Below are 20,594 nucleotides of genomic sequence, written 5' to 3'. Positions count from 1 at the left end.
AATTTACATCTTCTTATTTACTGCAGTGAGTTACTATCTCACAACAGGCTCACAATGATTAAGCAGCCTCTCCCACTGCCTGCTTCTTTTTAGTAATAGCATCCATTCTTTCTGCTGCCCAGGGGGAAACTTTGGGACCACCCTAAGTGCACCTCTCACTGCAAATCAGCAATTTTGTTTACTTGTCCTTCAAAATGCATCTTGAACCCAAACACTTCTCAACGTCTTCATCCCCAGCATCCCTTTCCAAGCCCCCATAACCTTTGGCCTGGATTACAACAATAGCTTCCTAACTGGCCTCCCTGCCTCCCATGGTAGCCCCTAGCAATAACGCTTCTTTAAAAACTAGTCAGACCATGTCAGGACTTTGCTCAAAACTTTGTAATGGATTCCTGTGGCTTAAAATGTCCTGCGAGATCTGTTCCTGCCCCTTCCCCACTCCCCACAACTAGCTGACCTCTTCTCTGACCATTCCCCTCTGCCTTACCTTTCAATATCCTCTCTAAGTGTGTTCTGCCAGGGGCTCTTGCACTTCCTTCCAGGTCCCACTGTTTGAAAAGCTCTGCAGATATCCATATGGCTCCTTCCCTCCTTCAGATATCTGTTTAGATGTTACATGAGCAGACAGGTCTTCTCCATCCACTCTGTACAAATTGTTCACTCTCATCATTCTCTACTTGCTTTACTTTTTTCCTGTATTATATGTTGCTACTTGTTATTTTATATATTTATGTGTTTATTTTCTGCCTTGCTGTATGATATGGTTTGGTTGTGTCCCCACCCAAATCTCATCTTGTTGTAGTTCTCATAATTCCCACATGTTGTGGGAGGGACCTGGTAGGAGATAATCGAATCATGGGGGCAGCTTCCCTCATACTGTTCTCTTGGTAGTGAATAAGTCTCACGAGATCTGATGATTTTATAAGGGGTTTCCCCTTTCACTTGGCTCTCATATCTCTCTCGTCTGCTGCCGTGTAAGATGTGCCTTTCACCTTCCACCGTGACTGTGAGGCCTCCCCAGTTACATGGAACTCTCAGTCCATTAAACCTCTTTTTCTTTATAAATTATCCAGTCTTGAACATGTCTTTATCAGCAGCATGAAAACAGACAAATACACTGTAACACAAGGCAAAGCTCATTGAAGGCAGAGGGATTCCTTGATTCCTAACGCTTAGAGCAGTACCAGGCACATGGTAGGCACTCTGTATTTGTTGAATAAATAAGTGAACATTCCCATTTCTATTGAACAAGTAAGACACCAAAGTAATTTACTCAAGGTCACCTCTAAAGTGACAGAGCTGAGATCAAATAGTCCATATCCTCCCTGTGCTTTTCTGCCTATATTAGACCATCTGTGAATGTTTTAAGGTGATCTTAAGCCATCTAAAATATATCATTTCTGATATCCCAGGAACTAGCCAGAGATTTTATGAAAAAGATTACATATCTGAACTAGTTGGGCTTATCATTGGAGAATATTTTCCCTAGTGGATGCATTGGTTATCATTTCCTTGCCTCCAGTAGAAAACTAACAGGCAAATGTTGTTGCTAAATACCTTTTGAGTCTTGTGTGGATGGATATGTCATATAAACAACAAACAATGGAGAATGAGCCCACATGACCAGAGGCTTGGTGTTGTAATTAAAATAAAACAACAAAATTGATCTGACCCTTAGTATTAGCACACACAATCATAATTCCATAGCTTAGTAATTAATTAAATCACACAAATCACTGTAATTATTATGACTCTTACAAGCCAAACACATTTTGAAAATGTCTCACCTAAATACATCTATTATCTATAAAATTCTCCACCACAGAAACAAATTCAAAGTTGACTGTTTTCTACCTTATGAAAGAACATTTTAATTATCACTATTTTTTACGTACTCATGCCTGTGAGCCCTAACTGTGCTGCTGTTATGTGAGGTCCTAGATAGTTCTCTTAAATTCTATGATAGTTCTCTTAAATTCTCAGATTCTTGTGTGTAAGAAAGAGGGTAAGGGGGAACCTCAAGGGACCCAGAAGTGCTTCTTGTGCCAGTCATCAAACTAGTGTCTCAGTTCCAAACCCACCCATCATTACTGGCCCTGTGATCCTGGCACTGGGGCCCTACAAACCATGCTTTCCTTTGCCAGTGCTGTTGGATCCTGCCAGTATGAAGTGGCAGAAGGTGACTAGAACCCAGTGGAGGAGAGAAGGATTTGCTCCTTCCTATTTGCCTGCTCTTCCTGACAGCTTCATCTCAGCAATGACACACCTCAGAAAGGGCAGCCAGGCAGTGTCCCTAGAATTCTGGATCCTAGCCCAGTGGTTCCCTCTTAGGAGCTTCTAGATTCATTTCCCTTTACTCGTCCTACTCCTAGGGTTCACACTTGCTTCCTGTAAGCATTACCTCTCTGTTACCTTTGTGCACACTTTGTACCTTTTGAGATCTCCACAAACTCTCTATCCAATTTCCTGAATTAAACTCTGTCAATAGCCAGATTGTTTTCTTTTTTTCTGAGTCAATCCTCGTTGATATTCTCTTGTGGGTATCTTCTCTTTCTAAACTTTGATAGTTCTTGGAAACCACAGTTTTACATTTGAAAATAAAATCCAACTCGTATCTTTGCTGTCATAACTGAGACAATGAGGAACACTAGGGGCAGGCAAGACCCTGTGCCAAGTCCAAGAGAACTGGGACTCATCCTTTTTTCAATCATACCTATGGTTGGAATTGGTATTTTGAAAAAGTGATGTGGTTATATGGTTTGGCTGTGTCCCCACTCACATCTCATCTTGAATTGTGGTTCTCATAATCCCCATGTGTCAGGGGAGAAACCCAGTGGGAAGTGATTGGAGCATGGAGGTGGTTTCCCCCATGCTGTTCTCATGATAGTGAGTGAGTTCTCACTAGATCTGATGGTTTTATATGTGTCTGGCATTTCCCCTGCTTGCACTCATTCTCTCTCTTGCCACCCTGTGAAGATGTGCCTTCTGCCAGAATTGTAAGTTTCCTGAAGCCTCCTCAGCCATGCAGAACTGTGAGTCAATTAAACCTCTTCTTTATAAATTACCCAGTCTCAGGTATTTCTTCATAGCAATGTGGGAACAGACTAGTACAGTGAATTGGCACCAAGTGGGGTGGGGTGTTGCTATAAGGATACCCAAAAATGTCGATGCAACTTTGGAACTGGGTAACAGGCAGAGGTTGGAACAGTTTGGAGGGCTCAGAAGAAGACAGGAAAATGTGGGGAAGTTCAGAACTTCCTAGAGACTTGGGGGACTCAGAAGACAGGAAGATATGGGAAAGTTTGGAACTTCCTAGAGACTTGTTGAATGGCTTTGACTAAAATGCTGATAGTGATATGGACAATGAAGTCCAGGCTGGGTTGGTCTCAGATGAGGAACTTGTTGGGAACTGGAGCAAAGATGACTCTTGCTATGCTTTAGCAAAGAGACTGGTGGCATTTTTGCCCCTGCCCTAGAGATCTGTGGAAATTTGAACTTGAGAGAGATAATTTAGGGTATCTGGTAGAAGAAATTTCTAAGCAGCAAAGCATTCAAGAAAACTCAAAGCAGAAAACATTGGAAAATCTGCAGCCTGACAACGCAATAGAAAAAAAAAAAAAACCATTTTCTGGGGAGAAATTCAAGATCACTGCAAAAATTTACATACGTAATAAGAAGCCAAATGTTAATCACCAAATCAATGGGGAAAATGTCTCCAGGGCATGTCAGAGACTTTCACAGCAGCATCTCCCATCACAGGCCTGGAGGCCTAGGAGGAAAAAATGGTTTCATGGGCCTGGCCCAGGGCCCCCCTGCTCTGTGCAGCCTCAGGACATAGTGCCCTGTGTCCCAACTGCTTTAGCTCCAGCTTCTACATGGTGTGGAGCCTGTGGGTACTCAGAAGTTAATAATTGAGATTTGGGAACCTCTGCCTAGATTTCAGAGGAGGTATGGAAATGCCTGGATGTACAGGCAGAAGTTTGCTACAGTGGTTTAGCCCTCATGGAGAACCTCTGCTAGGGTAGTATGGAAGGAAAATGTTGAATTGGAAACCACACAGTCTCCACTAGGGCACTGCCTAGTGGAGCTGTGGGAAGAGGACCACTGTTCTCTAGACCCCAGAATGGTAGATCCACTGACAGCTTGCACTGTGCACCTGGAAAAGCAACAGACAATACCAGCCCATGAAAGCAGCTGAGACAGGGTTGTAGCCTACAAAGCCACAGGGTCAGAGCTGCCCAAGGCTGTGGGAGCCCAAGTCTTATATCAGCATGACCTGGATGTGAAATGTGGAGTCAAAGGAGATCATTTTGGAACTTTAAGGTTTAATGGCTGATGTAATGGATTTTGGAGTTGCATGGGGCCTGTACCTCCTTTGTTTTGGCCAATTTCTCCTATTTGGAATGCGATGCCTGTACCCTCATTGTATCTAGGAAGTAACTAACTTGCTTTTGATTTTACAGGCTCATAGGCAGAAGGGACTTGCCTTGTCTCAGATGAAACTTTGGACTTGGACTTTTGGGTTAATGCTGGAATAAGTTAAGACTTTGGGGGACTGTTGGAAGGGCATGATTGTGTTTTGAAATGTGAGAACATGAGATTTGGGAGGGGGCGGGGCAGAATGTTATGGTTTGGCTGTGTCCCCACCCAAATCTAATCTTGAATTATAGTTCCCATAATACCCATGTGTCATGGGAGGGTCCTGGTGGGAAGTAATTGGATCATAGGGACAGTTTCCCCCATGCTGTTCTCATGATAGTGAGTTCTCACTAGATCTGATGATTTTATAAGATTCAGGTATTTCCCCTTCTTGCACTCTTTCTCTCTCCTGCTGCCCTGAGAAGAGGTGCCTTCCAGTATGATTGTAAGTTTCCTGAGGCCTCCCCAGCCATGTGGAACTGTGAGTCAATTAAATCTCTTCTCTTTATAAATTACCCAGTCTTGGGTATTTCTTCATAGCAGTGTGAGGATGGATAATACACAGCCTTTATATTGGAACAAGTGGGTTGGAGAGAGAAATATGTTACACCTAGAACTATTAATGAGGCATAGCCCAGACTTGGATTTATGTCTTTCAATTCCCAATCCCATAATCCTTCCAAAACACAAGCACTATCCTATGGTAGAGTAGCTACCGCAACATGTAAGAAGTTCCCATCATATGTTTGAGCTGAAAGATTATCTGCCAGCATTGTTGTAGAAAGGATTCTTTTCTTAAAGTCTGGATTTCCTCCAATTCTGAAGGCCTGTCATTTTCCTATGTATTACTTCATTAATCCACTAGGATGAACCCTTCAATTCAGTCTTTTTTTTTTTTTAAGGTCAAAGAAATAACACTGGTTCCAAATGAAACCTTTAGGCATTTTGAATACAGGCCAATTTTCTCAATAAGTGAAGACAAGATAAACTTATAGGCTTTCAAAATTGTTTCAATTTCAAACAAGTCTTTTAAAGTAAAATTTAAAAATATATTGTTACCATATCTTCTACTCATAAGAACTTAATTTTTTCAAATAAGCTATGAGGTTTAAAGAGAAACTCCAAAAGTCTTCTCTATGTGGAAAAGGATGTTTTTAAATCTTTAGAACACAAACCTTCAGATCAAAGGGCATTGAAAATAGTGGGTTCTGATGACTCTACCCAAGCGACAGAGACAGTTCACCCCACAAAGGAACCCACTCCCTCTCTCCTTCTCTCTTACTGCTGTTTCTTACCACTTTGCCTTGCCTGTTCTTGTCACTTCCAGGCTTTGCTTAATTTACAGCTTATATCACTGTCCCCTCTATATATCAGAAGCCACTTGACCACACCTGGAAATGCAACTGTGGCCCAAGAATCCACAAAGCAATGATTTCAGGACTCTGTCCAGTGTTCCTTGAATATTAATGTACATCTGAATCACCAAATCACCTGGGGAACTTGTTAAAATGCAGATTCTCCTTCAGTAGGATTGGGGTAGAGCCCCCAATTCTGCATTTTTATACTATTAGCGGATGTCCATGATGCTGGTCCTTGGACCACACCTTGAGGAACAAGTCTCTCCCTAACGGTCTGGGTCTAGGTATCAACTCACCCTTGCTAAGAGTTGGCTCTGACTTTGTATGTCCCCAAAAGATATTTTTCCCTTATTCTTGACCTCTTAGCATTTTGGAACAATTATAAGACATCTTCAAAGGAGTAGCACAATTTTTGTTACTCTTTTTTTTGGCTTATAAATATCTTTTGCTAACTTCAAAAAATGTTTCAAAATTATATTTTTGTGTTTTATTCTTTGGTTTTTCTTTTCCTAGCTTTCCAGAATTGACATGGTTCTGTGGAGTCATTTTAGTTTCAGAGAGTAATTATTATCAAGAAAATCTGAGAGGTTTTAAAATTTTTTTACTTTAAAATTATTTCCTTTTCATCCCAACAATATTGGAATGTGAAAAAATTACATAAAATAAAATTGACGATATACTTTACCACCAAAAAGTTGAATAAAACTTTTTCCTTCAAAAAAAAGGAAACAAATAAATCACATCTTTTGATCACAATGTTATAAGGCTGTCATATTTTTATCACAATGTTATAAGACTGAAAATTAACAAAAAAGCATAGGCTAAATATATCCACTGGAGACTTCCAAATGCATTTTTCTAATTAAAATTTGAATTGAGGCCAAACGCGGTGGCTCACGCCTGTAATCCCAGCACTTTGGGAGGCTGAGGCAGGCTGATCACCTGAGGTCAGGAGTCCGAGACCAGCCTGGTCAAAATGGCAAAACCCCGTCTCCACTAAAAATACAAAAATTAGCCAGGCGTGGTGGTGTGCACCTGTAATCCCAGCTACTTGGGAGGTTGAGGCAGAAGAATTGTTTGAACCTGGGAGGTGCAAGTTGCAGTGAGCTGAGATTGTGCTATTGTACTCCAGCCTGGGCAATAAGAGTGAAACTCCATCTTAAAATAAGTAAATAAATAAATTGAGTTGAAGATGAAATCAAATGTGAAATTTTAGATTATTTAGAAATAGGATAACAATAAGTTTATACCACATACCCTATCAAAACCAATGGGATAAAAACCAAATAATTATTTAGTGGAAAATTGATAGTCTTATGTGTGTTTTATTAGGACAAAAAGATTGAAAATAAGTAGACTATTTACCTCAAGAAACTGGACAAGGGACATAAAAATATACCCAATGTAAGCAGAAAAAACTTAACAAAGAAAAATGAAAAAGTAGCCAAAAAGAATATATGAAAAAGAGGACTTGGCCACTAAAATAAAGAGCTGCACACTAAGAGTAGGGTCCATGCCTCTCAGCCCCTGTGGTATCTTGGGCCTCGATGCTTCCCAGGCTGCCATTCTCTGGCCATGGCTGCAGGCATAACACGGGTGATGCTGGCCAATAGCTTCACCCTACTGAGACTCAATTTTCTCATCTGGCTAGTGGCTACCTGTCTCACAGGTCTGTTTTTAGTATAATACAGTATGATGGATATTAAAATGCTTTACAAACTCAATACTCTTCAGTAAATATAAGATTTTGCCATAAATATTAGGAGATGAAAGGAAGAAGACAAGAAGGAATAACTTGGAGAAACTCATTTCAGGGATAAACACAGCAACATTTCCTATTTAACAAGTGACTGGGAGATAGTACATGCTTTGCACATTCTGTGCCCTTTTTCACCTTTGTTGTCTTCTCTTCACCTTTAACTCCTGCATCAAGGAAAGCAGGTAGATATGTGCTTGCTATGCCTAGTAATCTAAACTTAGACAATTCTCAGTAATGTCACAATTAAGCTACCAGACTTACATGAGTGAGTTTGGTGTCTGGTATTTATTCACTCAATTGCTAGTTATCTATTGAGATCCTGTACTGAGCAAAGCACTGACCATGGGTATGAGGAACACAAGAATGAATAAAGCAGGCCTAGGCCTCAAGGAACTTTATGTCTCCTAACAGAGATGAGATATATACAAAGACATCTAAAACTGGCAGAATAGTGGGTGATAACAAAGGAATTCTCAAAGGGAGTAATTTCTTTAAGGCTAGAAAAGCTGGGAGAGGGATGAGGAATGTTTTCCTGAAAGTGGCAGAGGCATTTGGGTCTTGAAAGATGAGAAAAATTTGGGAGTGCAGATTCATGGGTAGGGACTTCGGTAAGAGCAAAGGGAGAGAGGCAGGTGATTGCAGGGCGTATCTGAGAAACATGCACTTTACCAGCACGCTTGGACTTTAATCCACTATAGATAGGGAATAAATACACAGGAATTAATTAAAAAATTTTTTGAATACAAAACTTAATAGGAGAAACAACTAATAAACTCTATGCTTAATTGTCAAACTATTATAAGCACTAAGGTATTTATCTTGCATGTTTTGTTAGGCCTAGTATACATAAAATTAGAAATATAAAATATCTAGTATGTCTACCCTCTGCTGGCAAAGTATTTCTTCATTTTCTTTCCCAATAAAAATAAAATCTGATCATTCTGTTTCCATCTCTGCTGGAAAAACAAGCAATCCTTAAATGCAACTCTTACGTTACATGTCTAAGATCTTAGATTTAAATTGGACATATGACGCCCTGCAGCAATGACGAATGGACTCAACTACATACATCTGGGTCCATGTGGAGTGGGTCATGCTCAAAAATATCTGGGACCTAAAATAAATAAGGGACTCTGAAAGAAATCAGGAGGTGGCCTACAAAAAATAATAATAAGAGCATCTGACTCATGTTTGTGCACAACACTGCCTTTCAGTGTTTGTACAGTGAGATTTCAGTGGTGGGCAAGAGCCCAAAGGATTGACTGCAGTGACTCATTTACACGATTTTGGATAAGAACTAGAACCAACACTTTTTGATAGTATCTGAAAGAACTGTTTTGAAAAACTACAAAGAGGCACATGGTTAAATTCAAGTTAATTGGCAAGCAAAGAAATTTAGGAAACAGCATGAGGACATCTATGATTCTTGGGGAAAAATAATGATTCTGCTGGCAAGTAAATTACGGAGAGATCAATTTTTAGAGAACAATTAAGTCCTTTTGTTTAACACAGTACCATTTATACTGTTCTCCATGACTTCCACTTCTGGACCCTCTCAGAAAGCATCAGTGCTACTAAATATACTATGTCTATTTACTTGTTGATATGATCAAACTTCAATGTGTGGTTGTAAATTATGTAAGAAAAAATGTGCAATACTGGGAGTCAGAAGACATAGGATCTATCTGGTCATAGTTCAGACACTTTGCTAGTTTGATGACTGATGCAATTTAAATCCATTGCCTCATCCATTGCTTTCTCCTCACTAAATTGAGGAAGGTAGTCTGTTTAGTGGTTTTCAAGTAGGGGCATATAAGACAATCCAAGGAAGGGGGAAGAAAATATAAGATCATCATAATTTTAATCAGCACTTTTGTATATTCTAAGGTAATATAATTACCCTTGTGGGCAAAAAAATGAAAATTAATATATAAGCATATGTTACATAATCAATCTATTTTATTTGTTGCCAGTAAGGGTCAAGAAACTCTGGCAAGCATTGCTCTAGATGACCTCTAAGCCCCTTCCAATTGTAAATGTCTGTAACATAAATGGTTCAGTTTTTGCTTTGCTTCAAGGTCTGATACATGGGATTGAAGAACTGCATGGGGTTTAACAGCTTCACTTGACTTCCTGTCAACTAGATTACCCAGTGTCTCCCTCTTGACCTCTATCTCCTCAAGAGCTACATTCCTGACCTGCTGTTTTATCACTGACCCATAACAGTGTCCAGCACATGTCAGGTACTCAAATACACATTTGTCAAAGGAATGAACTTTTACTTCAAGAAACGTTTATGTGCTTTGAAAAGAGAACACAAGGAGATTAATCCTAATTCTTACATATGAATAAATGTTTATGTGAATTTATTCCTGGCAGGGTCCATTGTCTTCTAATATTTAAATTTTCTTATTCAAGACTATGTCACCTACAGCCTCTGCTTCTGATAACATTACTCCAGAATTCTTTTCTCATTAAAAGTTGATGAAGCCATTAGATACAGAAGTAGAAAATAAGTGTCTGTCACATGAAGCATGCTTTGCCTTGACATTAAATGCAGACTTGAAGAGTTTCTAAGACTACAGAATACTGCATTTTTTGGACAGGAATATTGATTATATCACCAGAACACAGAAAGAGAATGAATAAGAAAGAAAAAAAAATGTCTTGCACTCAGATGGCCCTCTGAGGGGTTTATGAGGTTGATGGGTTATTTTTCCATGCCACAGTTTTATTTATTTTTGATCTAGTAAAAAGAGACATTTCTGACAGGTTTCCTACAACCACTGAAAGTGAACCTGGAACTGAGAAGTCAAAGATTTAACAAAATGGAAAACTCTTCAGGCGATATGAAAGTATCCAACTTTCCAAAGAGTACAATTACTGTCTAGTTCACCATATTTGGCAACTCCATAGTTGGAGATTAATAATGCATCTGTGGAATATAAGAACATCAATACAGAAAACAGCATGAATCTATGTTCTTATTTCTCATTCCTCCAATGCTGAGTATAGATATGCACTTAAGTGTTACTTCAAATCTATGTTGCCAGGTTTAGAAATTTTTGTTTAAAAATATCCTCTATGTAAATTCTTCATAACATAGTAATGAGTACTTATGCAAATGATCTTGAGGTCTGGAGAAGAAGGAAAGACCTGTTTTGCTTAGATCCCTCACATGGCACCTCAAGTTTTGGTGTTCATTAGGCTTACCCTCCTTACCCTGGTTTCTTTCTAGTTCCCATTTCCTTGGAGTCAGCTAACACATTTACATTAATGTCACCTAAATCTGTGATCAGCAATCTCACCCTAGATGTCCAGGCCAGTTGCCCACTGTGCTTTTCCATGTGAATATTCTACCCTTGTGTGGAATTCTGAAGGTCCTGGAATGAACTGATTATTGTGTCTCCTTTTGGCTGCATTGTATTCTCCATTTTGGTGAAATCAACCACTGACCCAACAGACATAAAAAACCTGGGAATTATCCTTGACTCCTTTTTCTTCTCCATCCACATGTTATTTGTGCCATCTTCTGACAATTTTCTACATGCCTGTACAGAATATGGGTTCTTGGGAAATAATTTTACCTTTTTCCCTATGTCTCCTGGCACCATGAAGAGTTCTTAAATAATGACTGAAAACATTTACAGTGAAGAAAGCAGGGGTAAATTTGTCCACTACTTTAGCTACATGTGCAGGTTGTTTGAATATTGAAATGAAGAGCTATTTGGTTCAAGGAAGTGCAGGTGTGAGTTAATGAGTTATTATGCGAGAAGACATACTTTACACCTGTGTTTATTGAGCTGGCATCATTGCATGTTTGCCTTTGGTTCAGTGTGCGGGTTAACTAATCCCCTTGAGAATTGTAGGCACTATTTCTGCAGCTTGAACGCCTAAAATTTTGAGCCTCAGGGTTTTTTTTGTTTTGTTTTTTCCAGCTTGGAAAACACTCACTTCACCTCATTTGTTGGCGAATTGTTGGTTAAGTTGGATTCACCTGGTTCTGTCAATATGAAAGCAAACCAGTTTTAAGGTAAGAGATGTTGGCTAATGACATGTATTTGGAAGCTAAAATTGGCCAGATTTGTTTTGAGAAACAATTCAAATTAAGTCCCCTCCTGGAGATTTATTTACTGAGCTCCAGAAATACATTTCCCATCCAGTCATGCAGTGCATCAGTGGCAAGCCAAATGGAACACATTCACCTCTGAGCTAAAAGGCTTCTTAAGAGTTTGAAAACAATTTTTGCCCAAGTGAGAAATGATGAGATGAGAAGTAATAAGCCAACTTACTTACTCAGACAAGTGAAATCTCAACAAGTCCAGTAACAGTCATTTCATTTGGAAATCTCTCCTCATCTATTGCAAAACAGACTTTCTCGAGTTCCCCTTTTCCCTCACTGCTTACTCTACAAAAGCCTTTCAAGAACTGACTTGACAAATACATAGCACCTGAGTTCCAAGTGCAGCTTTTCCCATTGTGGCAATGTAATTAGGCCCTTGTGATTTGAGACCAATAGGAGAACAGGCTTAGGGGAAGGGATTGAGATGACTTAACTGTTTGTGTTGTAAACACAACTTGCTTGTGCCGAGCGCTTCTTTCTTTCAGACATCTTGGTCAATTCCATAATGAATGGGCCAGAGTGTTACTTGTTTTTAACTTTCTACACTTTCATTTTTTTTAAGAGTCATTTACTCTCTAGAATCAGATTAGAAAGCCCTGCCCCATTACTTAATAATCAGGACTTTTTTACTTCATATTTCTGGATGCCTGTTTTCTTAAATGGAAGTCATTCTAAGCTGAGTAAATAGTGTTCTATACTGTTTAACTTTTTGTATGAGAAAATGAGGTATGCCAGTGGCCCTCTTCCCCCTCCTCTGCCTCCAATGAACATAAAATTGCCCTAGGAATCTAAAAATGGAAGCTGCCTTTATTACAGCAAGGCCTGGAAGCAGGGAAATCATTAGACATGGTGTCAATGTTGCCATTAGAAATCTTACTCTTTGGGTGTTTAATGACAGTCCCTGAAAGTTTGCTTCTGGCGAAAACCTGACCCCCAAAGTCTCAGCTGGGAAACAGATTACAAAAATGAATTTTCAAACAACCTGTCCAGCTGTGCTTTTCGGTTATCTTTATAAACTGGAAAGCAGCTTCTATGACAGGATTCAATTCCATTAGAGATTACGCTATAAATAATACTGCTGAAGTATTTTCAATATTCATTTTAAAATAATGGCTCAGTAACCTAATGACTTTCAGAAAACAGGCATCTGCACAAGAAAAATTCTACCTGATCCAAAATTAGGTAGTCGTGTATACCAGGTACCTCATGGAGAGAATTCCTTAGGGTCATGTATTTACCCAAAAGCCACATTCTGTACGTCTACAAAGTCCTTCTATTACAAAGTAATAAATTCCTTTGACTTTAGCAGTAAGGAAAATAGAGATGCAAATTAATGGGATGACTTATTCCAGTCCTTTAGCAAGTCAGCTGAAGATCCAGAAACCAGAGACACATGCCTCGGTGGCTGATTTTATAAGTAGGGCGGACACATCCACATATGTTCTCTTCTTTCTATGCTCTCTGGATTTGTGAGAAGTCCCTAATGTCCATTTCTCTGTACATACGCTCATCCTCTATAAAGACTTCTCACTTGCATTTTATATTCTGCCCAATCTTCCCAAATAAATGTTTTCTCAATGCACTTGTATATTTCAAGCAGCAGAGATTCAGATTTCTGGGTAATAGAAACACCAGCCTTCATTTGCATGTCTAAAAGCCACTTGTTTCCATAAAACCAAGTTCTTCTATGTGACTATTGAACATTGGCAGGTGCAATTTCCAAGAGACTGAGATGAGGTGGCTGCAAATGTGGCCCTTGAAGTAAAAGATGATCAAAATAAATCAAATGATCATCATCAAATTAGTAACAATTGAAAGTGAACACAGGCGATGTGTTAATGAGCAAGCTGCTTAGACTGAAGTGTTCATGATGAATCTGATAAGAAGCTGAATTGGAAAGGATAATGAACACTGCAAACTGTCTTTAAAAGCTTGATTCTTTTTGTTTATCAGTATGCACCTGGCATAAGATAGTCCCAAGTATCCTAGCCTAGAGGCTGTGCTGTCTTTGAGACTTTCTTCCCTTCTGATCTGTCACAAAGTTATACAATTTCTTTTGCCGAAATACCTCATGGACTATTCCTTCCTTTGTACCATTTAGATTTCTTTGTTTGCAAGTAATAAAAACAGACTCTGGCTAGCATAATCAGAAAGGAATTTATTGGAAGGAAGTGTGATAGCTCTTAGAAAGGAGGCATCATGGCTGCTCCAGGGATCTGGTGGCAGGAATAAATAAATAGAGGTTCTTGATAGGGCGCTGCTATTGAGCAGGTGCCAGCAGTTATGCATCCTCCTCTCTCCCTCCTAAAGTTTTACATACCAGGGGAAGAGTGTCTAGTTGACCTAGCTTCAGATGTCCTAATTCTCTTTGTCAGGGGAGGGTGGGACACGTTGATTAGAAGATGTTATCCATTGGTGTCGGGGGTAGTTTCCTAAGAAACATCAGGATGCTATTACCAGTGGAAGTGAGAATGTGTGTGGAGCAGCCAGAACCAACACATGTCCACCACATTCCTCTAGACAGAGCTCTTCCTTTCATGCCTATATGTCTTCATTTTTTAACTTAATAATTGGGAAAATAAGGTTACAGATTAATGAAATTATGATATATCATTTACTTAATGTATGGATCTGCTGTGAAATATTTGGACCAGTAGATGTGTAAAATCTGTAGGAATATTATCGGGCACAGAACACTTACTACCTTATAAAGTGATCTGTTATTCAGGTTTTGGAACTTTTTTCTTTTGTGAGTGAGAATTATTTATTCCACTGCTCAAACGATATTTATTTTGTGCCTACAATGCTTCAGTCATTCTTTTGGGGCTGACAAAGCCCTCCTGAACTTGACAGTCTAACTTCTGCCCATTAATCCTAATTCTACATCAGCTCTAGTTTTGTACTTTAGAGCTACAGAGAATAAATCAAATAGTGAGGTGCAATCTAGATGCACATATACGAACAATAACCAGTTAGAAACTATAAAGAAGTTCCCATTTACTGTAGCACCCCAAAATATAAAGTAACTGCTAAAAAGATACTTAACAAGAAATTTGTAGGTCTAATGTGAAGACAACTGTAAAAATTTACTGAGAGCCATAAAATAAGACTCAAATAAATGGAGAGTCATAACATATTCCTGGGTGGGAAGACTTGATGTTATAAAAATGCCATTTCTATTCAAATTAATCTAAAAATTTAATGCACCCCAATTATAATTCCAAAATTATTTTCTGTTTGGAACCTGTTATTTTCAAGTCCATCAGGAATAATAAATACACGGGTATAGCAAAGGAACTTTTGAATATGGGGAAGAGGAATGAAAGATTGACCTACTAGATATTAAAATAAACCATGAAGCTGAAATAATTGACACAGTGAATATCAAACATTCGGTGGAACAATGGAAAGCCCAGAACATACAGATACACGTACACACACATGTATGTGCACATACATAGACATTTTAAATAGGCAAAAGTTGATGGGTGTTAGGACAACTGACTTACCATCTGGGAAGAAAATCAAATTGCTACTATACCCCGCATCTCATATCAAAACAAATTCCAGTTCGTTTCTGATGCAAAAACAAAATCAAACAACTTTTAAAAGAAATTATACACTATCATTAAGAAACACTTGGGTTTTCTATATATTTTTTCTTTTTTATTATTCTTTGGGCTGCCAAGTTTGTGGACACATCATTCACTTGGGCTTTCTAAGGAGGCAATACAATTAACCACATAAAACTTGAAAATGCCTATGCCAACTCCTTTCCCTTACCCAAACGAACAAAACAGAACATAGTTAAAAGGTACAAGCACAAATTGGAGAATATTTATGGCCTATATGACAGTCAAAAGGTTAATTTTCTATTTTTTTTTTTTTTTTTTTTTTTGGAGACAGGGTATCTCTTTGTTGCCCAGGCTAGAATGCAGTCGTGTGATAGCTCACTGCAGTCTTGAATTCCTGGGCTCAAGCAATCCTCCTGCCTCAGCCTGCCTGGTAGCTAGGGCCACAATGTGTGCCACCATGACCAGATAATTTTTTTTTTTTTTGTAGAGACAGGGTCTCAGTATGTTGTCCAGTCTGGTCTGGAACTCTTGGGCCCAAGCAGTCCTCCCTGCTTGGCCTCCCAAAGTGCTGGGATTATAGAAAATGAGTCATTGGTCCTAGCCAATTTTCTCCACAGATAAAGAGTAACTAAACTACAATGGGACAAAGATAAGCATCTCAACAGGAAAACAATAACAACAACAAAAAAGTAACAAAGGGCGGGCCGGGCGCGGTGGCTCACGCTTGTAATCCCAGCACTTTGGGAGGCTGAGGCGGGCGGATCACGAGGTCAGAAGATCGAGACCACGGTGAAACCCCGTCTCTACTAAAATTACAAAACATTAGCCGGGCGTGGTGGCGGGCGCCTGTAGTCCCAGCTACTCGGAGAGGCTGAGGCAGGAGAATGGCGTGAACCCAGGAGGCGGAGCTTGCAGTGAGCCGAGATTGAGCCACTGCACTCCAGCCTGGGCAACAGAGCGAGACTCTGTCTCAAAAAAAAAAAAAAAACAAAGGGCATAAACTGGTAGCTCACCAAAGAAGAAATACAAACAGCCAATGACATGTAATTAAAAAAGCTTTTCCTTCATAAAAGTATAATAAATGTAAACCAGAAGAAAATGGAACTTGATTATCAAATTGGCAGTAATTAATAAGATTTGGGGTGGTGAAGACGTGAGTGAGTGAGCTTGCTTTCAGATTGCTGGTGGGAGTGCAAGGGGATACAAATTTTCTAAAAGACAATTTGGACAAATTTCTCCAAAAATTTAAATTTTAGTCTTTTTATTAAACCAGACATTTTATTTTCTGGCAGTTATATAAATAAAAATTTAGATCTCTAGCTATACAGGTTATCATTGCAGTAATAATAAGAATATTAAAACCCGTAAATAATCAAAAGGTTGTTACAATAAATTACGGCAAGTTCATATGATGGAGTAATGTTTTGAAAAACATTCACTATACATTTTTTAATGCTCCATTCATGGCATTTTTTCATTATAAATTGTTGAATGAAAAAAGCAAGTTACTTAAGAAATATATACATATATGCATGCACGAGTATATTTAGGTAGGCATATTTAAGTGTATATGTGTGTGTATAATGATATATATATAGTTAGCTTGACACAGCCAAATAGTAACAATTGTTATTAATATGCAATAAGAATAAAGGTGATTCTAAATTTATTTCCTTCTGTAAATCTGCATTTTCTAAATTTTCTACAATGAGTATGGATTACCTTGGGTGTACGAAACAAATAAAATATATTTAAAAACAGGTGTGCTTTGTTTAAAGTAGCAGAACATTTTTTTCAAACAGAATTGTATGTGAAATCCCAATTTCTGAAACCAACAAAAGGGATGAAGTATGAGTAGGTGGCCGAGAGCCCTGCTCACTAGACGGATGTTCTTGAGGGCCCACTTTGAAAGGTCAGGGCCTGGGAAATTCTGCTGAGAAATCTTTCCATGTTAATCCCATCTCTAGGAGCTACATTAAGTGTTATTAGTGAACCCATACAAGGCTCCACGATTGCTGGTTACCTCTGTAGTTACTCATAAACTATTGAATAGCTCTTTCCGCTTTAGTTTACTATATTCATTGTTGTCTATTCATTCAGAAATCATTTTTTTAAGTTTTCTAGATTTTTAGATTTGTATCATTAGTTTACCTGTGCATTAGAACTAAAATGATTTTATTATTACGTGGAAATAGAGAATTATAATTTGATGCCACACCCTCAGGTTTTATTGAAAGTTGATATGAGAAATGACCATATGAAGAATGAACCTCCATCTTCCCTAAAATTATTATTAAATACACTGGCCATTCTGGTGTTCAAAGGCCCTTATATACAGATGCATGTGATAAATTCCCCTAAAATTTTAGTATGAAAAATAAAGTTTGCCCCCTTTAATAAGCATGACTTTTTTTTTTACAATAGGTAATTAAATGTATAGTAAAATCCATAATTATTGCTTCGAAACAGTATCAGCATCCAAGTAATTCCTCCAAAGAACAATTTTTGAAGTAAAAGAGAAAACTCAGAAGTAGGCAATGGGTGGGGTCTGGTATTGATGTGGGGAAGGTAGTGATGGGATGGAGAAATAGTGGCAGATACCAATAATTTGGGGTGCTTTGGGGGAATAAGCTAGGATCTAGATGATTAAAAAAGCATAAGCATGACTTTTAAAAAAAATGCTGTATTATTCCTACATAACTCATTATGCTTCCCTTTTGGCTTCAACTGCCAGAAAGCTCAGAGCTATATTTATTGCTAAACCACAGCAATGAACAGTTGCCTAATTTTGTAGAAAAATTCTGTCCCAGAGCACTTGAGTGTTTACCCTCAACTAAATGGTCCTGTGATGTGCATGGCTTATGTTATGAGTTGTCACAAATCCAGTTTGGAAATAGGCAAGGATTAAATAATAAACAAACAAACACGTAAGTAATTTGGACTAAGCAGTCTTGGTCTTTGGCAATAGAAAATGCTCACACCTAGAATTTGGTTTGTAGCAAATGTCTGTTAGGCACATTGCCTAAATCTAGTGTACTACTCTGGGGTGGGTCTGCCCCTGGGTACAGCCATGGACACTTGGGTCTTTCTGTTACTGAGGTTCACACCCATATTCACCCATCCCATGATGCTGGCTCCTTAGAAAGTGGTCTGTATGGCAGCTCAGTAAGGATATCAGGTTGAAATGGTGTGAAAGAGCAAGGATCAGGCAAACTAGTAATTTGTTCAGTTTCCCATGGATCTTAGCCTTTAATGTAGTTGGTAGAAGAAGATCTTGCTGAAATGGACAAGGAAATAGACAATTTTTACACAAATTGACAATTCTTGGGCAATGGTGTGTGTGTGTGTGTGTTTATTATAACATCCAACAGTAGATTAAAAAATATTAGGTGAGTTAAGATACTTCCTTACCTTTCTAGAAGGTCAAATATTTTTTCTTATTATTAATATTACTTAGGTCATTTTATAAGTTAAACTTGAATAGAATACAGAATGTGGAAGAAAGGGAACTAACGTTTTTTGAATGACTGTGATATAAATGATTTGCCTACATTATTTCACTGAAGGGACATGGCTATTTTTTTTTCTGAAATGCATAGGCTTTCCAGCTACCTCCTTAATAAAGTGGCAATGCACTCAAATAACAGACTTTGTATTAAAATAATTTAGATACAAAGGCCTGGTAGGGTGGAATCCAGTAATGTAGTCTTGATTACAGCATCATAAGAACTAGTGGGTGGCTTTCTGTATTGGCAGCAGGCACCCTTGAAGCCAACGGGAATAGCTTGGACTGTGTGGCTCTGCAGTAAGTTGGGCCAGCCGATTAAAGCAATAGATTATCATTACTATAAAGATTTGCCATGACATTCACAAGAGAGCCAAGACCAGCCAAGGAGCAACTGAACCAGGCAGTTGCCCGGGGCTCCAACTACTTCCTTCCTACCTACCCTTAGAGGTCTGCTTGATATTTCACAGATGGAGTTTCATTTGAGGTAGAAAAGCGTGGTCCCCCAGAACCCAGGCTCTGAAATTGAATTTCCTGGTTTTAAATCCCAGCTCCATCACTCACTGTTGGCTGAGTAAACTGGGCATAGTCTTTTACTTTTGAATCTTTCTATAGATTAATGAAATCATACAAGAAAGACAGCTAGCCAGCATCTGGCTCAAGGTACACCCTCAATATATGTCAACTTTTATTCTTATTTATTATTTAGACTTAAAGTATCACCTATTAAAATGCAAACACCCAGGGAGGTATACCTTGCTACCAGTTAGGAAGGATTCTCACCATTCGAATGTCTGTTAAGATGTAATGAGCAGAAAGGGATCCAGGATTGAAACCTGGGAGAAGCAGGGAATGTGGCTCGAGGAGAGAAATGGCATTAACATTTTGCTGGAAGCCACGGAGATTCTTCTGCATGGAAAAGGACCCAGTTATTGCAGTAACCCAAGCACAAATACTCACGGTTGCAGAAAGGCAACCTAATTGCTCAATCCAGATCCTAGGATCTGCAGGCCTTGGGTCTAACGAACTGCGCCCCCTCTATCAACTGTTTCCCCTCAGAGGACTCACTCTGTAAACCTTCTGTGGTAAGAGACACTAAACTGTACAGCCGCCATATTTGCTATTTGTTTTCCTACCTGCCATGGAACATATGTGAAGATCTCAAACACCGATGTGTATGGAGATGTGCCTACCCTAGAGAGCCTGCTTACATTGAAACCTGCTGTTAAGAGCCACTGAAAGCCACCACCCTTCTCTACAAAGCAGTTGTGGGTATCCTTTCACACTCTGAATGAAGACTTCCATTTGAAAAGTCATCCGTCACACTATAAATCAGTCCCTTCGACACGCCTCCTGTCCAGCCGGGAGAAAAGAGGAAAGCATTTAGGAGATGTTCCATTAAGCTGTTTGGTACAAAATGGATGAATTACTATTATTTTTTCTCTCCAGCGTACCCAAGAGAGGCTGATTCTGACCCAAACCATTCACATGCACTATTTAAGAGAGACTTCATTTCACCTCCTGCTAGGTCAGGGAGGGGCACACACCAGAGCCACACACATATTCACACATCCAGTTGGCTGTGCAGCATGAAGCACTGACCTGTTAGGCCGGCAGCCTCGGCAGACAGGAAGGCACTCCAAGAAAGCAGGAAAAACAGGCCGGTTTCCAGCATCGGGAACTCGCACAGCTTGGTAAATTTGGTCAAGTGAGGAAGACAAGTTAAGGGAAACAACAACAGCTTTTACAGCTACATCTCCTTCTTGGCTGAGAATAAAAACTGATGTGGTGATGATAGTTCTAGAGCAAAGTAAAAGAACTGATGTTCAGACCTGACTGGAAGGCTATAATTCTC

The 20,594-nt window shown here is 39.0% G+C and overlaps 1 protein-coding gene across 6 annotated transcripts in view; it reads right to left on the bottom strand.

Moving 5' to 3' along the window:
* SLC9A9 (solute carrier family 9 member A9) overlaps positions 1 to 20,594 on the bottom strand; it is a 608,568-nt gene that overhangs the window by 308,290 nt on the left and 279,684 nt on the right. For 4 of the 6 annotated variants that reach the window (XM_063610659.1, XM_055295145.2, XM_063610660.1 and 1 more), the window contains exon 8: positions 20,342 to 20,447. In XM_063610659.1, coding sequence (XP_063466729.1) covers positions 20,342 to 20,447 — 106 coding nt within the window. The remainder of the gene's footprint in view (positions 1 to 20,341; positions 20,448 to 20,594) is intronic. The other 2 variants (XM_055295143.2, XM_055295146.2) reach the window with 1 other exon arrangement.

This window comes from Symphalangus syndactylus, chromosome 10 (assembly GCF_028878055.3).
Source record: "Symphalangus syndactylus isolate Jambi chromosome 10, NHGRI_mSymSyn1-v2.1_pri, whole genome shotgun sequence".
In the NCBI taxonomy this organism is placed as follows: Eukaryota; Metazoa; Chordata; class Mammalia; order Primates; family Hylobatidae; genus Symphalangus; species Symphalangus syndactylus.
The sequence above is the reverse complement of the archived record's forward strand: the minus strand, read 5'-3'. Positions and strand labels throughout refer to the sequence as shown.